The 18,174-nt window shown below is 45.4% G+C and overlaps 1 protein-coding gene across 4 annotated transcripts in view; it reads right to left on the reverse strand.

The window, feature by feature from the left end:
- The window catches only part of CPLANE1 (ciliogenesis and planar polarity effector complex subunit 1), a 2,766,109-nt gene that overhangs the window by 2,169,944 nt on the left and 577,991 nt on the right, over positions 1-18,174 (reverse strand). For all 4 annotated transcript variants that reach the window (XM_078674971.1, XM_078674972.1, XM_078674970.1 and 1 more), the window contains exon 12: positions 15,872-16,641. In XM_078674971.1, coding sequence (XP_078531097.1) covers positions 15,872-16,641 — 770 coding nt within the window. The remainder of the gene's footprint in view (positions 1-15,871; positions 16,642-18,174) is intronic.

Genomic DNA, 18,174 nt, shown 5'->3' on the forward strand with positions numbered 1-18,174 from the left:
TCGGAGGCTGCCACCCCATTTTCCTTGCTCTGACCGGTGTGGCTCAGTTGTCTGATATATCTCCAAAGTTGGATGTGACCCTTTTCTTTGAAAAGGTTAAATATTTTGGGCCACTCCGTCCACAATTTTCTTTGATCGAATTTCACATATTTTCTTCCGGTGTTCCCTGCGAAGCACTTTGATTTCCAATATATGGGGACTTGTGGCTCCTTTTCTTCTCGCCTTCAAGGCCTTTGAGAGACTACGCTTGGTTTGCGCTAGGGCCCTTGATTTTAGTTGTAATGAAAGGTTTTGTGGATGGGAGACCTGTGCTTTAGGGCTACCAGTAACCTGTCCGAGCATGGTTTTTAGTTCCTCAAGTAGTGCTATCCAGAGCTCCAAGGAGGATGGCAAACTTCTAACTGTTTGGTTCAACTCTTTGTGTGTGGTCCACTTCAAGAGTTTTGGACCTAGATTTATGGTCCATTTTATTCTGTTCAATACTTCATGGTGCTCTTCACCAGTTGAGGTACCTGTGGTAAATAAATAAATAATACCCTATTTTTGACTAGACATATATCATAACAGATAGCTCAATAAATAAGAGTCAAGATTCGAGGTAGTAGGAGTTTTGCAGGTTTAATACAGCATAAGGACAGGAACAGGACAACCTGCATAGGAATAGGATGGCAGGGCCCAGCAGCTGCTGGGGCTGGATCTGGGATGAGCGCGCTGGCTTTTAATAACAATACATGAGCATATATACATAACGCAAACACATAGCATTACATTGCAGTAGGCGTAGCAGTGGGTGGAGCAGAAGGCGTGACGCGTAGCAGTCGCGAAAGATAAGGGCGAAAGTAGGTGTAACTGGGCGTATACATAGACATGTGGTGCAGACGTAACAGGATATGTCATGAATGGGGCGGAAACCATGGAGGGGGCTACCTAAGGAGCCGGGACCTCTAACCTGATGGTGCGCGCAAACTAGCAATGACGTATCACTAGGAGAAGCTGGGGGCTATGAACTCTGTGCTAGGAGCAGAGACTGAAGTCTGGAAAGTCAGGGCGACATGTACCTAAACAGTATCTAGTATCTGATGTTTAGAGAACATGTCGATATAAACTAGAAGTTAGGGGGGGAAAGGCTAACTTGATTCTAAGACTGGACCATGCATTATTCTACATGTAGTGCGTGATGAAGAATATTAAATGACCATTAAATGCAGTATTTCTCTAACGTGGAGACATGAAGGCTAGACAATGACGGAAACTATTGATGCGATTCAGTAGCTTAGGAATGCAGAGAAGGAGGACTGAACTGATAACTGGAACTATAACATACTTTTGGCAGACTCAGAGGCAGAGCCAGGCTGGACCGGGCACTGCGAGGCAGGAAGTAAGTGAAGGGTCGAGGATACAGGTGGGGGCTGGATGGCTCCTCAGCGAAGCTTCAGGAGACAGGAGCTGAATCTGGTGTCCAGGCCCTTTTGAGGCCTAGAAACGGGGACTTTATAATAGAATAACGTGCACACTGAGAAACGTGGAAACGTAGCTTTACATAGGCCTGATATTCGTAGTATTCATGAGAACTGGAAACTGGCATACTAGAGGTGGACACAACTGTAATTGCATCATTAATCGGACATGGGGAATGCATATGCATATTTAATCATGCACACATAACATATGATGGATGACACGTAGGGACACAGAACATGGCAAAATTTACTTTTCCACATACCCAATGTTCCCAGTTGTTTTGAGGATTTCCCATTTAGATCAAGGGATACCCTCAATGGTCTGTGATCACTCTCATCCCTGTTTCCCACTTCAAAGTCATTAAAGTATGTTAGCAGGTTTTCAGAGGTAAAGATGTAATTGATTGTTGACTTCTTCTTGAAGTTGGTCAAAGGATGCCAGAGAGGGTCCACTCCTTTTTTGGTGGAGTGGGCGGAAACCATATTTTGCGAGAAGAGAAGCCGTTGTAGAGGAGTCGATTCTATTTTGTTTGGAAGCTCCCTTGTTACATATCCCAACTCCCTGGTGTTCATGTCCCCTGAGATGACTGGAAGATGTGAGGCATATTTATTTATAAGGTGGTCCATTTTTGTAGTTAAAGTTTTTAGTACTTGCTTTTTTTTTGCCGTGTAGCAGGGTTAACATAATAATTAATTATTAAAAGATGGATTGAGATATTGTTACTTTTAAATCCGCAGATCAGTGCTGCTTGCAAGTTGGGAGTGTTAGTTGTTAATGATGTTACCTCTATTTTACGGGCATCATTGATAAAAATTGAGAGCCCGCCAGCTGCTCTCCCAAAGATGTTGCGTTTTATCGCTGCAGTGTGAAACTCATAACAGCCTAGGAGAATTAGGGGTACAGTGGCCCACGTCTCTTGTAGGCACAGAATGTCATTTGCTCGGAGGTACATGCATGCTGCGTTGCAGCTAAGCAATGTGTGTTGTTGCCCGATGTTCTATTCTTGTTTAGGTAACAAGCTGCCTTTTTTAATTAGAAATGCCGTCGTGGGGACAGGCCACCAGGTCCATTCTGCGTGCCTTGCATTGCACTGTGCTTTGTCCCACTGTATTGGACTGACCTTTGTTCGAGTGAGCTTATTATGTTGTTCCACGGCTGAGCTTTTCCTTGGTTGATTGCACACTGTCCCCCTCAACACCGAGTAAACCTCCTTTGTTGGCGATGTTACTGCGAAGACGTGTGGGTATTTCTCGGGTATGGGGAATGCTATGTCGATGCCCCAATTAGCCATTTTTGCTATTTCTTCTGTTGTGAGACCCACCTGGGCATGGCGACTCAGCCCTATTGAAGTTGAATCCCCATGAGAATCGCTGGAAAGGCTCAGGAACTTAACCCAGACTAGGTCATTAGAGTGTATTTCAATGAGTGACGGAATGTGCTTGAATAGTCTAAGTAAATTGCCCCTGTTTAAAATATCATGTTGACCTTTGATGAAGTATCTGGGGGTGAGAATCACCTTGTGCGTAGTTTTACTAACTTGATTTGCTTTATGCTGGGTATTTAGATCTGCTTCCAAAATACTTCCAAAATACTTATGTTGTGGCTAGAGCCCGGGTACCGTTGGCGTGGTTCTAACTGCTGAATTAGGCTTCACTGCAGCTGTGAGGACCAGGCGATGCGGAGATAGACCACAAGCTGTCCAATGTCGAAGTTGAGAAGGAACAGTTTCTTACCTGTAACTCCAGTTCTCTTGTAGGGATATTTCCATTATAAGTCATAAGCACTTGAATAATCCTGCCCACTTACGGTGACCCCGGAGCATTTCTTTAGATATATCTTCTTAAGTGGGATTTGTCGCCAATCTTCCGGAAGGCCTGCAAAGACACTTAAGAGATAGATAGACAATAATGCAGCCTAAATAAATAGGCTACACTGGCCGCATCTTAATTTTGAAGTGAAATAGAGGGCCAGTATACCATATTTGGTATCATTTTTGAAGTGTTTAACACAGAAGAATCCCTTTCACAAAACTCCTTTTTTATGATAGAGATGAAAGGAGAGGACAGAATAGCCCCATAGGCTGCCATTAAATGTCTTAAAAATAGAAGCTTTGCCTTTAATAATCCAGAGACCACCAATACCCCATCAGGCACAGCTCGTGGCAGTTACTTCAGTTTTTTTGAGGGCGATCAGGAGTGAATGCCTGTTCTATGTTATGGATCCTTCTGTCTATTCCACCGGGGAGGAGGGAGAGTTGCTTATGACTTATCATGGAAATACCCCTATGAGAGAACTGGAGTTACAAGTAAGAAACTGTGCCTTCTTTCATAGGGGATTTCCATGTATAGCCATAAGCACTTGAATAGACTAGCAAGCCCATCCCTATAGAATGCGGTGGAAGAGACAGAAAAAAGGAATGCAGATTTAAGCAAATAGGTTCCAAAGATAAGCCTGTCCAACTTGAGCATCTGCCTTGGTATCCGAGACCAGGTAGTAGTGTTTAGTTAATGTATGAACGGATTTCCATGTTGCAGCTTCGCATATCTCTGCAATCGGTATATTACGAAGCAAAGCCGCAGTGGCTGCCTTCCCTCTTGTAGAGTGATTTTTAGGCTTAACGGCCAGAGATTGATTAGCTTTTTGGTAACAGAGTAAGATTCAGGAAACAATCCATCTGGAGATGGACTGCTTGGAAGACGCTAGACATGTACGGAGGGAGCCATAGTTTAAAAATAACTGGTCAGATCTCAGTAGATCCTTAGTTTTAACCAGATAAACCCATCTAACATCCAGGGAATGAAGAGATCTTTCCGCTGGAGTAGATGGATGCTGGAAAAAGGTAGGTAAAGAAATCGTCTGATTTACATGAAAATTTGCAACCACCTAAGGGAGGATTTTCAGATGAGTCCTCATGACTACTTTAGATACATGAAATACTGTTTATGGCTCTTGACAGCAAAGTGCCTGGATTTCACTAACCCTGCGGGCCGAAGTAATAGCCAGAAGGAAAGCCGTTTTCCAAGATAGATGCTGAAGAAACGCCTTACGTATGGGTTCAAAAGGTTCCTGTATAAGATGAGAGAAGACAACATTAAGTTCCCAAGGAGGAGAAGGCCTTCTAATGGGAGGAAAAAACCTTCTTCAAACCCTCCAGGAAATCTCTGATGACAGGGATTTTGAAAAAGGAAGTTTATGAAGGGCATTTCCTGTAGGCAGTTAGAGCTGCCAAGTGAACCCTAATGGAAGATGATTGAAGGTTTACTGTGCCAGATGGAGCAAATATGGGAGGATGACATCTTCCTGGCAAAAGGTAGTATCCTTATTCTTCAAAGAACAACAAATAGAGAATCTCTTCCATTTATGAGCATAAGCAGAATGTGTGGACAGCCGCTTTGCTTTCTTGAGGATGTCTATGCAGCTCTGAGGTAAGTTCAAGTGTCCATACTGTACTAGTTCAGGAGCCATGCTGCCAAATTCAAAGAGGAGAGGTTGGGGTGCACCATCTGGCCTCTGAACTTCATTAAAAGATCTGTGGTGCATGCAAGTCCGAGACGTGGACGGATAGACCGGTGAAGGAGGTCCATGAACCACCAATAACGTAGCCACTCCGGGGTTATGAGTATAATTTTGTCTTGTGACTTGATGAAGACTAGCAGGATTAGGGGAACTGGAGGAAAGGAATAGAGAAATCTGCCTGATCAGTTGTTCCATAGGGTATTCCCCAGGCTTCCCGGTTGGCAGGACCACGATGCGATGCTTTATCATTTAGTCGACCTCCGGAGTACCCCATCTTCAGAAGATATCGAGGACCACGTCGTCGTTAAGACCCACTCGTGGTTTTCCTGGAGGAGCCTGCTGAGAGAGTCGGCCTGAGCATTCTGTACACTTAGGATGTGAGTTGCTGTTATGGTCAGGTTTCTGGCCAGAAGCCACTTCCAAATCGTCTGGATTTCCCGAGATAAAGGTCTGGACTTCGAGCCTCCCTGCTTGTTGAGGTAGTACATTGTTGTATGGTCTGTCTGGACAAGCAGGGAGTTGGAGTGGAGTGATGGCTCAAAGGCTTTCAGATTCAGATAAGCTGCTCATAGCTCTAGCACATTGATGTAGTAAGTGGATTCTCTGCGTGACCCATTGTCCTGGATTTGAAGCTGACCGGTATGGGCTCCCAATCCTAGGAGAGAGGCATCCGTGACTATGGTCTCAACAGGTATCTCCTTATGGAAAGAGATCCCTTGTTGAAGATTGTGGGGATAGCACTACCATTTGATGGACTGGAGGGCATGCTGAGACAATTGAATCCGGTCCTCCCAATCGCCTGTTTGCTGGCCCCAAGGGTCTTCCAGGCATTCCTGCAGGGGTGTCATGTGGAGCCATGCATTCGAAGTTAGGAATATACAGGATGCCATCGAGCCCAGGAGCGAGGAGACCTTCCTCGTGGTTGGGTGAGACATTGCCATGAGAGCTTAAGCCTTCCGAAGGATCAATAAGCGTCCCTCCTCTGAAAGACACACATTTGCAGAGAGAGTATCGTTGGATGAATACAAATATTGCAGGCACTGTACACGGATCGAGGTTGAGTTTGCCTGGTTGACGTGAAGTACCAACCGAAGAAGAAGATCAGAGGTCCAATTGTAGTGCGGTTGAGCCTCCTGCAACATGGATGCCTAGATTAGCCAATCATATAGATAAGGATAGATGAACACTTTGTGTTTCCTCAGATGGGCCGCTACCAACGCCATGCATTTGGAGAAAGTCCTGGGTGCTGACTTCAGGCCAAATGAAAGTACACAGTACTGATAGTGGTTGTTCCCCACTGCAAACCTCAAGAACTTGCGATGGGAATGGAGAAGTATGCATCTTGAAGGTCGATTGCGCATAACAAATCCCCTCGATGTAGCAGAGAGTAAATTTGGTGCAATGCTAGAATCTAGACTCTTTCTCTCAGAATCCACTTCTTGGTCATCTTTAGGTTGAGAATGGACCTGAATGTGTTCATGTCTTTCTTCTTGACAATAAAGAATCTTGAGTATAGCCCCATGCCTCGTTATAAAGGAGTAACAGGTTCCACTGCCTGTTTCTGTTAGAGAATGTTCGCCTCCAATAGTAATTGGTGCAGTTGGAATCTGGATTGTTTCGGAGGGTTTTGACGATAGAGGGCTGATGAATCTTGAGAGAATATCCATTGCATACAATATTCAGCTCTCAATTGTCTTGCGTGATTTATTGCCACTTTGCCAGGTAATGTTGGATGCTTCCCCCTACCGGAGCGGATTACGGAAGAGGGGAAAGACAGGATTCAGGGTTTTGACCCAGCTGGCATCCTGCCTCCTTGAGCGGGTTGCTGTCCTGATCTTCCTTCCTCTTGCTCGTCTTTCTTGATTAGGCTGGTCGGGAACGTTAGTACTGTTGTTGCACACCTGACTGGCGGTCCCGATACCACCGTGGGGTTTGAACACTTTGTGTAGAATAGGAGCGTTGAAAAGGATGTGAAAGATTTACGCTGCTCCTTAGGTCTTTCCAGACCAACAGTTTTTAGCGTTTCTGCTTTCATACAGGCCATCTCCTCGTATGCATGAGTGTCGGAGAGAATTGTACCTGAGAACGGGAGATTCAGGATGCGCTGCTGTCGGGTTTAAGTGATGTAAGGTGCAGCTGCATTTATGACTTTTTTCAAGACCAAAAGACCTTCTGTCAAGATATCATTAAAGTCATCTCTTTTGTTTCTAGGGAGGTAGTCCGCAAACTGTTGGAGCGATTCCCACAGTGCCTGGTCATATCTCACTAGTAAGGCTGTGGCACTAGCAGCTTTCATGGTAGTCGCTACTGTGTTACGAACCTTCCTCCCTACTGAGTCTATTTTCCGTCTCTCTTTATCTGTTGGCACTGTTGAGGTTGGACGTTACTTCTTCGCCGCCACCACAATAACAGAATCCGGCGCTGGGTCCTTATGTAGGAAAGTAGGGTCCTGCTCTGGTGGCCGGTATTTCTTTTGCAGCCTGGATGGAGCGGTCTGAATTGAAGTTCCATAGCTCGGTCTAGGAAGCCCGGTACCAGAGGAAGTAAGGGACGTGAAGCTTGTTTTTGCTGTAGTCTCTCAAATGAAAACAAGTTACTTACCTGTAACTTTAGTTCTCCAGTATTGGAATCTTTCATAGATTCACATGCCTGAATCATTCCCCGTCATCGAGACGGGAGTCTCCTGTATATAAAAAGCAGTGCTTAGTAGTATAGCAAACTGAAAAGAGGCCTAGGCCCATTTCCCTTTTGCAACCCATAGCCTTTGTTATGTAAAACAAAAGGCCCACACTTTTCCCTGAACCAATCAGAGCTCCTCACCCTCTAGAACACTCCTGAGAGAACCTTCTGCCCCTCAGATTTTTCGCACACTCGCTCCAACAGTGGAGAAGCGTGGCTCAGTGGTTAGAGGCGGCAGACCCGGAAGCTGAGATCGACCGTGGACCAGGGTTCGATTCCCCGCCTCGGCGGGTCTCGGGCTCAAAAATTCCACGGACTCGACAATTCTCGCTCCGGTGCCTACTCGAATCACGGGGTCACACTCTGCAACTCTGGGCAATAGCTTGCTTAATCTCCACTACGGCCCCTCGCGGCGGGATGCCTGGCTTTCACCTTGTGGACACCCTGCCGGGGTTTCTCACAGGGGAATACCAGGACGGGTTCCCTAAGCAAGCGCCAGGATGCCCTTTGGGTGACAGGTTTGCGCTATATAAGTACACCTACATTTACATTTACATTTACATATAACACACTTCTTGTGCTAAATCCGAGGTGAGCCTCTCAGGGGAGGAGGGTGGGTGCATGTGAATCTATGAAAGATTCCAATACTGGAGAACTAAAGTTACAGGTAAGTAACTTGTTTTCTTACTCCAGGATTGGAACTTTCATAGATTCACATGCCTGAATCAGAATAGCGAGCAGTGGAAAAAAACAAAGCTCATTTTCCTGATACATTACATAATCATGCAATACCATTAGAGAATGAAGCATAATCGCATATACATATATACATACTGATATAAAATGTGACTTTGTAAACAAAAGAAATTATGGATGGAGGGATGCAAGAAAGGCTCACCGTTACTGGATGATATTCCGCAGTACCGCCTCTCCCACCACCGCATCCGATTCTGCTGCTGCCTCCAAGCAGTAGTGCCTGGTGAAGGTGTGCGTAGATGCCCAGGTTGCTGCTCTGCAAATATCCTGGATTGGCACTCCTCCAAACAATGTAGTGGATGTGGCCACTGCCCTCGTGGAATGGGCACGGACTCGTGCATTCAAAGGCTTTCCAGCAGCTTGATGACAGTAGACAATTGCACTGGAAATCCATCTGGCAATTCCCCTCTTTGACAGCGGAAACCTTTCCTGGGTGCGCTGAAGGCGACGAACAACTGGGAAGACTTGCGAAACGCCTTAGTTTCTTTCAAGTAAAATTTCATACATCTCTGAACGTCCAGCGAGTGTAATACTCTTTCTGCCGCTGTTGATGGATGAGGAAAGAAACGCTTCAGCACCAATGGTTCGTTCAAATGAAAATCAGTTGGCACCTTCGGAATGAACTTCGGGTTTGTCCTGAGAATCATTTTATCCTCTTGGAATTGCAAGAGAGGCTCCTGAATCGTGAGCGCTTGTAGTTCACCTACTCTTCCCGCTGAAGTCAATGCAATGAGAAGAGCCACTTTCCAGGACAAGAACTTCAGGTCCGCCTTGTGTATCGGTTCAAATGGTGGCTTCATCAATTGAGAGAGTACAATATTCAGATTCCATAAAGGTGGTGGAGGCTTTACTGGTGGAAAGACTCTGAATATCCCTTTCATGAATTGTTTGATAATCCTTGAGGACCATAAAGATGGGCCTGACGATGACCTCCTGTAGCGGGATAACGCAGCCAAATGCACCTTGATGGAGGCGTGCGCTAATCCTGACTTTGCTAACAGCAGAATGTAAGGCATAATTTGATGAGGTGCAGCAGTAAGAGGGTGTACGTCATGTCTCTTACACCACAGACAAAACCTCTTCCATTTCATTCTGTAGGTTTTGTTGGTACTCTCCTCTCTGGCCTTGGACAGGATCTCCCTACATTCACGTGAGATGTTCAGATGGCTAAACTCACAGTGTTCAGGAGAAAGGCTGCTAATCGCAAGGATTTTGGGTCCGGATGGCGCACCTGCCCCATGGATATTGTCAGAAGCGATGGAATCAGGCGCAACCGAATTGGACGGTCCTCCGACAGTAGCAGCAGTTCTGTGAACCAGTGTTGTCTGGGCCACCACGGGGCTACTAGAGGGTCAGCCTGCACGGCTCTTTCTTGATCTTCACCAGTACGCGGGGAGAAGAGGAATTGGAGGAAAACCGTAGGCAAAGATGCCGGACCATGCCATGGAAAACGCATTCCCCCAAGATCCCCTCTGGGGAAGCCAGCTTGCGAAGTACTGGCATTTTCTGTTTTCCCTTGTAGCGAAGAGGTCCATCATCGGTGTTCCCCATCTCTGAAAGACGCTGTCCAGGATCTCCTGGTCTAGCTCCCATTCGTGGCAGGACGATTTTAGCCTGCTGAGAGTATCTGCTTTGACGTTTTGATCCCCCGGGAGGTGTTCTGCTGTCAATGATATTCCCTGCTGAATAGCCCATTGCCATATCTCCTGGGCTTCCTGAGACAGGGAGAGAGATCTTGTTCCCCCTTGCTTGTTTACATAATGCATCGCCGTAGTGTTGTCTGTTCTTATCAACACTGGCGCACCTTTTATCCTAGGCAGAAAAGCCAGTAATGCCTAGCGGATCGCCCTGAGTTCCAGCAGATTTATATGTAATTGCTGTTCCTCTGCCTTCCAACGGCCGCTGACCTGAAGGTCCTGAAGGAAAGCTCCCCATCCTTCTAACGACGCATCCGTCGTTACCACTAGCGGAGCTGCTCTTGCTAGAAACGTCAGTCCTTGAGACACATTTACCTTTTGCGTCCACCACTTTGCTGCGTGCAGAATGACTGGTGTCACCTTTATTGTATCGTCGAAGGATCCCTCCGCCTGACGCCATTGGAGATCGATCTGTTCTTGCCATGGTCTCATCCTTAGCCTGCAGCAAGGTACCAGTGGAATACAAGAGGAAATTGTGCCCAGCAAGGATTTGTACCTGCAGACTGAAAGAGACTTTCTTTTTCCCCAAGTCTTGGAAGAGGGACACAATCCTCAGTTGTCTTTCCTCGGAGGGAAACGCTTTGTTGCTTTCCGTGTCCAATATTGCCCCCAGAAATGTGATCACTCTTGCTGGGTGGAGGTTTGACTTTCCCTCGTTTAGAGTCAATCCTAAATTGGCGAATAAGTCTATGCAAGCTTGCGTCGACGCTCTGGCCTGTGTCTTTGACGGTGCTTTGACTAACCAGTCGTCGAGGTACGGAAATATTTGATGTCTTTGCTTCCTCAACACAGCCGCCACTGGAGCCAGGCATTTTGTGAAAACTCTTGGCGCTGACTTCAAGCCGAATGGCAGTACCCTGAATTGGTAATGTCTTCCGGCTACCCAGAACCGAAGGTACTGCCTGTGTGCAGGATGTATCGGCACGTGGAAATACGCGTCTTGTAGGTCCAATGTAGTCATATGATCTCCTGGGTTTAATAACGTAAGGATTCCACCTACCAATGCAAACTGGAAGCATTATATCTTCCAGGTAGTGAGGCTTCATTGTTCAAACTTATGATCAATCCTCGACTGACGCTTTCTGGCCTGTTAATTTATCGGCCGCCTGGGAATGCTGCTTCTTGGATCTCCTCACTTGTTGATTGTCTATCAGCAATACTTCTGAAATCGAATAATTTCACCATTCTTGGTGACTTAAACATCCATTTAGATGATGTTAATAATCCCCTTATTAAATCTTTTCTTTCTGATCTTGAGGTTTTCAACCTCAAACTTTGCAATACCGGACCCACTCATCTTGCCGGTCACCTCTTGGACCCAGTTATTTCTACTATCTCATTTGACTGCACTCATTTGGCGCGCCCGCTTGTTTGGTCTGATCACTACGCGATACATTTTGTGCTACCTCCTGGTCTCTACATGGCCAGTGTTTATGTAGAGGAAACTAAATCATCCTATCGCTGGGACAGGATCAATATAGCTGCCTTCAATCTGCGTCTGACTGAGACAATTCCATCCTTCACTAATATTGAGCAAAATTTAAATGCTCCTATTTTTGGGTGGCTAACAGATGCAGTGTCCGCTCATGTCCCTCGTTCTGGCAGTAAATTTAGATCCTTGCGCCCTCCAGCACCTTGGTACTCGGATGAGTTAAAAATCCAACGTGCTAAATGTAAAGCCCTGGAGAGGAAGTGGAGAAGGTCTTACTCCGTTTCTTCCAAAGTGTTTTACAAAGATGAGCTAAAAGTTTATCATGCAAATTGTAAACGTGCCAAGGCTCTTTACATTACCTCTACAATCACCTCAGTGCAGAATTGTCCTCGGACTCTTTTTGCTACCGTTAAGAAACTTACAGGTGTTGACACCGTTCCTGCGCTGCCGGCTTTAGATGGTACACATTGCAATGCTATTGCAGATTTTTTTATATCTAAGGTTGAGGGCATCCATCAATCCTTGGCCTCCCTTCCACTACCAACCAATCTCTCTTTACCTGGTTCCTGTTGCAATGCCTCCATCTCTCCCACTGAGTTCCTTTACAACTGGAAATTATTTGATGATTCGTCCTTCCTGTCGTGCTTAAAAAGCATTAGGTCAGGCTCTCCCCGGGACCCTGTCCCCATGAAGATATTGAAACAACTTGACCCTGAACCACGGAGATTCCTAATGAGGTTACTTAACATCTCCCTTAGTGAATCTCGGGTTGAACAGGATTGGAAACATGCCATGGTCGTTCCTTTACTAAAAAAATCTGGTGCGGACATCACTAATCTTGCCAACTTTAGGCCTATATCCCTGCTGCCAGCTTGCTCCAAAATACTAGAACGTCATGTTAATATCCAGCTTAATGAGTTTGTTGAAAACACGGGATATCTTCACCCATCCCAATCAGTCTTTCGCGCTAATTATTCCACCGAATCCGCACTCCTTGGGGTGATTGAGCGACTCCGACACGGTATTGATAGCGGTGAGACCTTTGCGCTTATCCTTCTTGATTTAAGCGCAGCCTTCGATACCGTGTCCCATTCCATTCTACTGGAGTCCCTCCGCTCCCTTGGTGTTGCTGGACCAGCGCTTGCCTGGGTGGCCTCATTTCTTAATGAGCGCACATTTCAGGTTTTCTCAAACAAAGCTGAATCGGCGATTCATTCATCTGCTCACGGCGTCCCTCAAGGGTCTATATTGAGCCCTCTGTTGTTCAATATTTACATCAGACCACTTGCTTATATCGTAGAGGACGCCGGTCTGTCCATATACTCATATGCGGACGACACGCAGATCGTGTTTTCTCTGTCTGGCAGCAGGGCACAGGACATTTCTGCCCTAAAAACTGGCCTTTCTCGCGTTGCGGCTTGGATGCAAGTCAACCTGCTGAAGCTCAACGGAGAAAAGACTGAGGTTATCATACTAGGCAAACATAAAGATCTGTGGGGCTCTAGACATTGGCCCAGTGATATGGGTCCGTTGCCTATCCCCGTGCCAGTTGCTCGTAACCTCGGTTTTTTAATCGACGAGAAACTCTCGATGAGACAGCAGGCAACTAAGGTTGCTGCAATCTGCTTTAATACCTTACGTTGGTTGCAGAAGATCATATGGATGTTGCCTGAGTCTACTCGAAGAACTGTCGTTCAGGCCCTTGTGATGTCCCGTATCGACTATGGCAATGTGCTTTATCTAGGGGCTGATAAAGCCACAATGAATACACTCCAGGTTGTACAGAACTCAGCTGCCCGCCTTTTGTGCAATGTTCCACGGAGAACGTCTGCAACGCAAGCCTTGCGTGACCTTCACTGGTTAAAAATCTCTGATCGTGTGGTTTTTAAGACCTTGTGTCTCCTGTTTAAGATTTGTCAGGGTTCTGCCCCTATTTACCTGCGTAATCTTGTCCAGCCATATCAGCCTAGTCGCTTTCTCAGGTCATCAAACAAAGCCAATTTTGTAGTTCCAAGAATTCGACTGGCAAAAATGGGAGGCTGCTCATTCGCACATTTGGGACCGAAGATGTGGAATGCTCTCCCGTTGGCGCTAAAAACAGAAACCAACCTTTTGGTTTTCCGCAAAAAATTGAAAACTTTTCTGTTCTAATTTGGTTTCTGTCCTTCTTCTTCTTCTTTTCAGCAATTGCTTGTTTTCTTCTTTAGTCTGTCCCTGACGCCGGGAAACCCATTACGGGTAGCTGCGCGCAATACAAATTTAATAAAATAAAAATAAAATAAAAATAAATGTCCTGTAGGGATACCATCCTGAAAGATTGTTTCTTGAGATAGGTGTTTAAGGATCTGAGATCCAGAATGGGGCGCCACTGGAGCTTGTTTTTCTTGATAAGAAAAAACCGGGAGTAAAACCCCTTGTTTTCCTGGGATTTCGGTACCGGTTCTATTGCTCCCTTTCGGAGCATTGTCCGAATCTCCTGCCAGAGTTGATGCAGATGATTGGCTCTTTGGTGCATCGGTGGCGTACAAGGGGGCGTCTGAAGAAATTCTAGGGTATGACCGAATTGAACTAGTTTGAGGACCCATTGGTCCGTTGTAATTTTCCGCCAATTGTGAAGATAGTGAGCAATCTTTCCACCCAGGGGAGCATCTGACAGAGCCGGAAGATGGAGGTTGTCATTGCCGACAGGTGTTGTCCTTTCCTCGGCCACTACGTCCTCTTGGAGTTGATTTTGTGTATCCTCCTGACTGACGCTGGTTACATTGCTGACGGTACGGCTGCGATGAGGACTGATAAGAAGATGAATATCTCCCTTGTTGGTATCCTCCTCTATACGAGGATTGTCCTCTACCCTTGGAGCCACGAAAAGGGGTTTTCCTGTACTGCAGTGTTCCCAGAGCCTTTGCCGTATCAGTATCCTTCTTGATACTTTCCAGCGTATCATCTATATGTTTTCCAAATAATTCTTCTCCATTGAAAGGGAGGTCCAAGATTTTGTTTTGCACCTCCGGCCTCAACGCATTAATTTTAAGCCTAATTGACTTCTAGGCAGCGCACTTGCAGGCATGCTGGTTTTATTTATTCAGAGGAATGCGACAGTCCAGTTTAATACTGACGGCTTTGTTCACCCCGTGAACTTGGAATGTAATCTTATTTTTGTAGCAGTTCCTTCCTTTAGCGTGAGCAATAATTCTTAAATATTGCATCTCCCTAATTAACAGATACACAGGTATCTAGGTATAAAGGAGAGATTCGGGACTGTGTGGGTATTCTCATCGGGATCGTTAACAAAGTCAGCACAAAAGGCTTTCTTTGCAAACCTCTGCAAATTAGGGGAAAACACAGTACTTGACAAACTCCCACTGTCTAATTTTTTTAAGGCGATGTCCTAATAAACCCCGGATTTTTAATTTATTTTAAACCCAACACCCTTTGGTGTGCATGTTTATTCTTACCCTCTCCCCTGTCTGCTACTCACATTTCAGATCTACCCCCTACCCTCTACATGTCGAACCCCAACTCCCCAAAGTTTATTGCTTCATGTGCCCCTCCTATGTGTTATTTATTTATTTATTTTACACGCAGCTAAGTCAGGTCCTACCTCGCTGCTCTCCAAAATGGGTATCTAACTATCTTAAAATAGTAAATTAAAACATAAGGGACAATATGGCATGGTGCAATTGCACATATATAAATGTACTGAAAACTGAACCCCTATGAGTCTGTCCCCACGCTGGTGCCAGCCACTTTCCTAAAGTTCGCAGGTTCCACATTCTATGTGTGAGCTTTTAAATGTGTATTTTTATTAAATAATAGGTAGGCCCTGTCACCCGCTACACATTGCACCTTGCATTTTAAGATTCTTTTTTGTATTTTTATTCATCCATTCACATCCTTTCGTTAATATAGCCATATCTTTACTGTATATTTGCTATAAAAGCTTAGAATATAATATAGTGTGCACTTTTTTTTTTAAAATAATCACTCCACTACCACAAAAAAATTCCATTTACAATGCCAATAGCTCCAGCTCCAACAAATGCAAGACCTATTGCATTGCAAATGCTTGTTCCAGACAGTTGTACTAATATTCAACTGACTTGCATTCATTGTGAGAAAACGTGTAGCAATAAGGCACCTTATAAATAAAAGTTGGCTATGCACTGACAGTAAAACCCTGAACCTCCTCCCTTCATCAAATTACTATTAGACTGCGAAAGGCATTTAAAACGTCAAAATGAAAATCATAACTAAATGGACTCCACTTAGCATCGATTATTCCACATACTGTGGTAAGAGCATTCATAAAAAGTAAGAAAACAAATCATACCTTTTATCTGGGCTGTGATCAAAGTTTGAAGCTTTTGGAGGGATACTGCGTATAAAATCCATGAAGAAAAAATCATTAACGTTGCTCTCAAAAAGATTTTGGCAAAGAGGTAAAAAAAGCGAATCAAGATCCACAGACGAATCGTTGCCAGCTGGTGCAGAAATAATGTCACACTGAGGTGTGTAGATAATATTGAGGTAGTAAGAGACCATTTTCAGTAAACTGAAGGCTTCCATCAGGGTCCTGGAGAAAGGCTGATCCTGCTGATGAAGGATCAGTTTAATTACTTCAGCTGTTAGCTTTATCATATGTCGAAACCCTTGTCTATGTGGCACATCCCACCGCAGGACAGTTAAACACTGCTGGAAAAGTTGGAAGACACAGTGCACCCATGAACTGTTCCTGGTATTCTTTCCTGAAAATGTATCTTTTGTTGTTAGTGCATATTTTGAAAACGGAAGCACATTGATTAGGTGGGTTAAAAGACCAACGGTACAATTCAATAGCACGCCTTTTTCTTCAATGGTTCCAAATGATATTCCTAAACTCCAAGTAGCCAGGAGTTTTTTCTGAATACAGTTCAGCTCGGTAGAAATATTGCCTTCATCATCCATTTCATCTGTAGCATCCGCAGCATGAATTGTGTCAAACATGGATGCAAACTCCAACCTACCTTGATCCACACTCTTGCCAGATGAATCAGGTTTAAAACTGGAAGAGGTGAATCCATCCTTTGACAGAACTTCATCATCAGAATCTTCTTCGTAACCCTTTGGACAAAAAAAACGTTTAGGTAGGATTCAACTGCTCAAGAAGCATACAAAATTCTGCAAAATAACCATAATACAACTTGATTTATATGAGCCGTTGCTCGGGATTCATGAATCGAAGTATACCCAAATTGCAAAGGGGACACTCTTTGTGAGGTCTATCTTGGTTCTTTAATTTTTAATTTTTTTAAAACAATTTTTATTAGTTTGACAACATAGTAATACGCCGTATTGATAAGTATCATAACAGCCATAGTCATCTGCATTCCACAAGGTATTCACTAGTTAAGCAATACTTTTCAGCAGGAAAGTCCATTGTCTCGTCTGCATTCAGTTTGTTCCACCAGTTTCAGTGTAATTTATGTGTGGATGCCGTATAAGTGTCCATCAACAGTTGCCCCTCCCACCCCCCCCCCCGGCCCCAACTAACCTCAGTCACCCCCAACAATTCCCCCCCCTCATCTCCCACCATCCCCCCTCCCAGGTGTGTCAGAGTGTGCCCTCACTGGAACGTAAATGGGTCCATACCCCTGAGCGTGTCAAGCAACGGGACCAATGGAAGCACCGTGGTAGGGAGCGTCTCACATGCGGGTAGGGGCAGCATTTGTCGACTGCTCACGATGGAACCCCAGTAAGTGCTGTGACATACTATGGTTGGCGTGCCTCGGGACTATTCGCTGGGGCATCAACAACCTCATCCTCAGGGGGTGTAAGTTCCATGACCAGCCTTCCCCAGGCTCTCTCCCTCTCCAACGCCTTTTCATTACCCGTTCTGCGTGCAATTTGTAGTCGGACAGCGCCCTCGCAGTCGGCCCACTTTCGAAGTTCAACCCTCCATTTATCCAAACTGGGGCCCTTTTTCGCTTTCCACTGGGAGGTTATAGTTCTCTTGGCTAGCAGGAAACCCACGTCTATAAATTTGCTAGTGATTTTGTCTTTGAGGTGTGGGGAACCAATGGAGGATACAATGTGCCATGGAGGGTTGTAGGTCTCTTTCCGTTACATCCGTCAACAGGGCCGTCACCCCCCTCCAAAAGGAGTCAAGAGACGGACAATCCCACAACAGATGCTTGAAATCAGCTTCAACCATTGCGCACCTTGGGCAGGTCGCTGACTGGGTTGGGAAATATTCATGCAAACGGACCGGTGTTAAGAATGCCCCATGTAGGATGTGAAAATGCACTAACTGGAAACGCGCGTTTCGCGTCTTTTTCCAGGCACTCTCCACTATTCCATTCCATGCCGTGTCTGGGATGTCCCTCCCTATGTCCGTTTCCCACTTCGTCTTTAGGGCTGTCAATGGGGTTAGGGCTTCCTGTGTCAAGCACCTATATAAGCATGTTACTGCCTTGATGGTGCCTGCAGCAACCATAACATATTGGCAGCCCATGGAAGTAGGTGGTTCTGTTAGGCCTGCCTTCCAGTGCTTTCGAACCACTGCCGTGAGTGCAGTGTGTAGCAAAAAGTCACCCCCCGGCAGCTCATAGCGGTCTCGGAGGTCGTCAAAAGGTATCAGGGCACCGTCCTCGTACA

The sequence above is a fragment of the Lissotriton helveticus genome, chromosome 2_1, assembly GCF_964261635.1.
Source record: "Lissotriton helveticus chromosome 2_1, aLisHel1.1, whole genome shotgun sequence".
In the NCBI taxonomy this organism is placed as follows: Eukaryota; Metazoa; Chordata; class Amphibia; order Caudata; family Salamandridae; genus Lissotriton; species Lissotriton helveticus.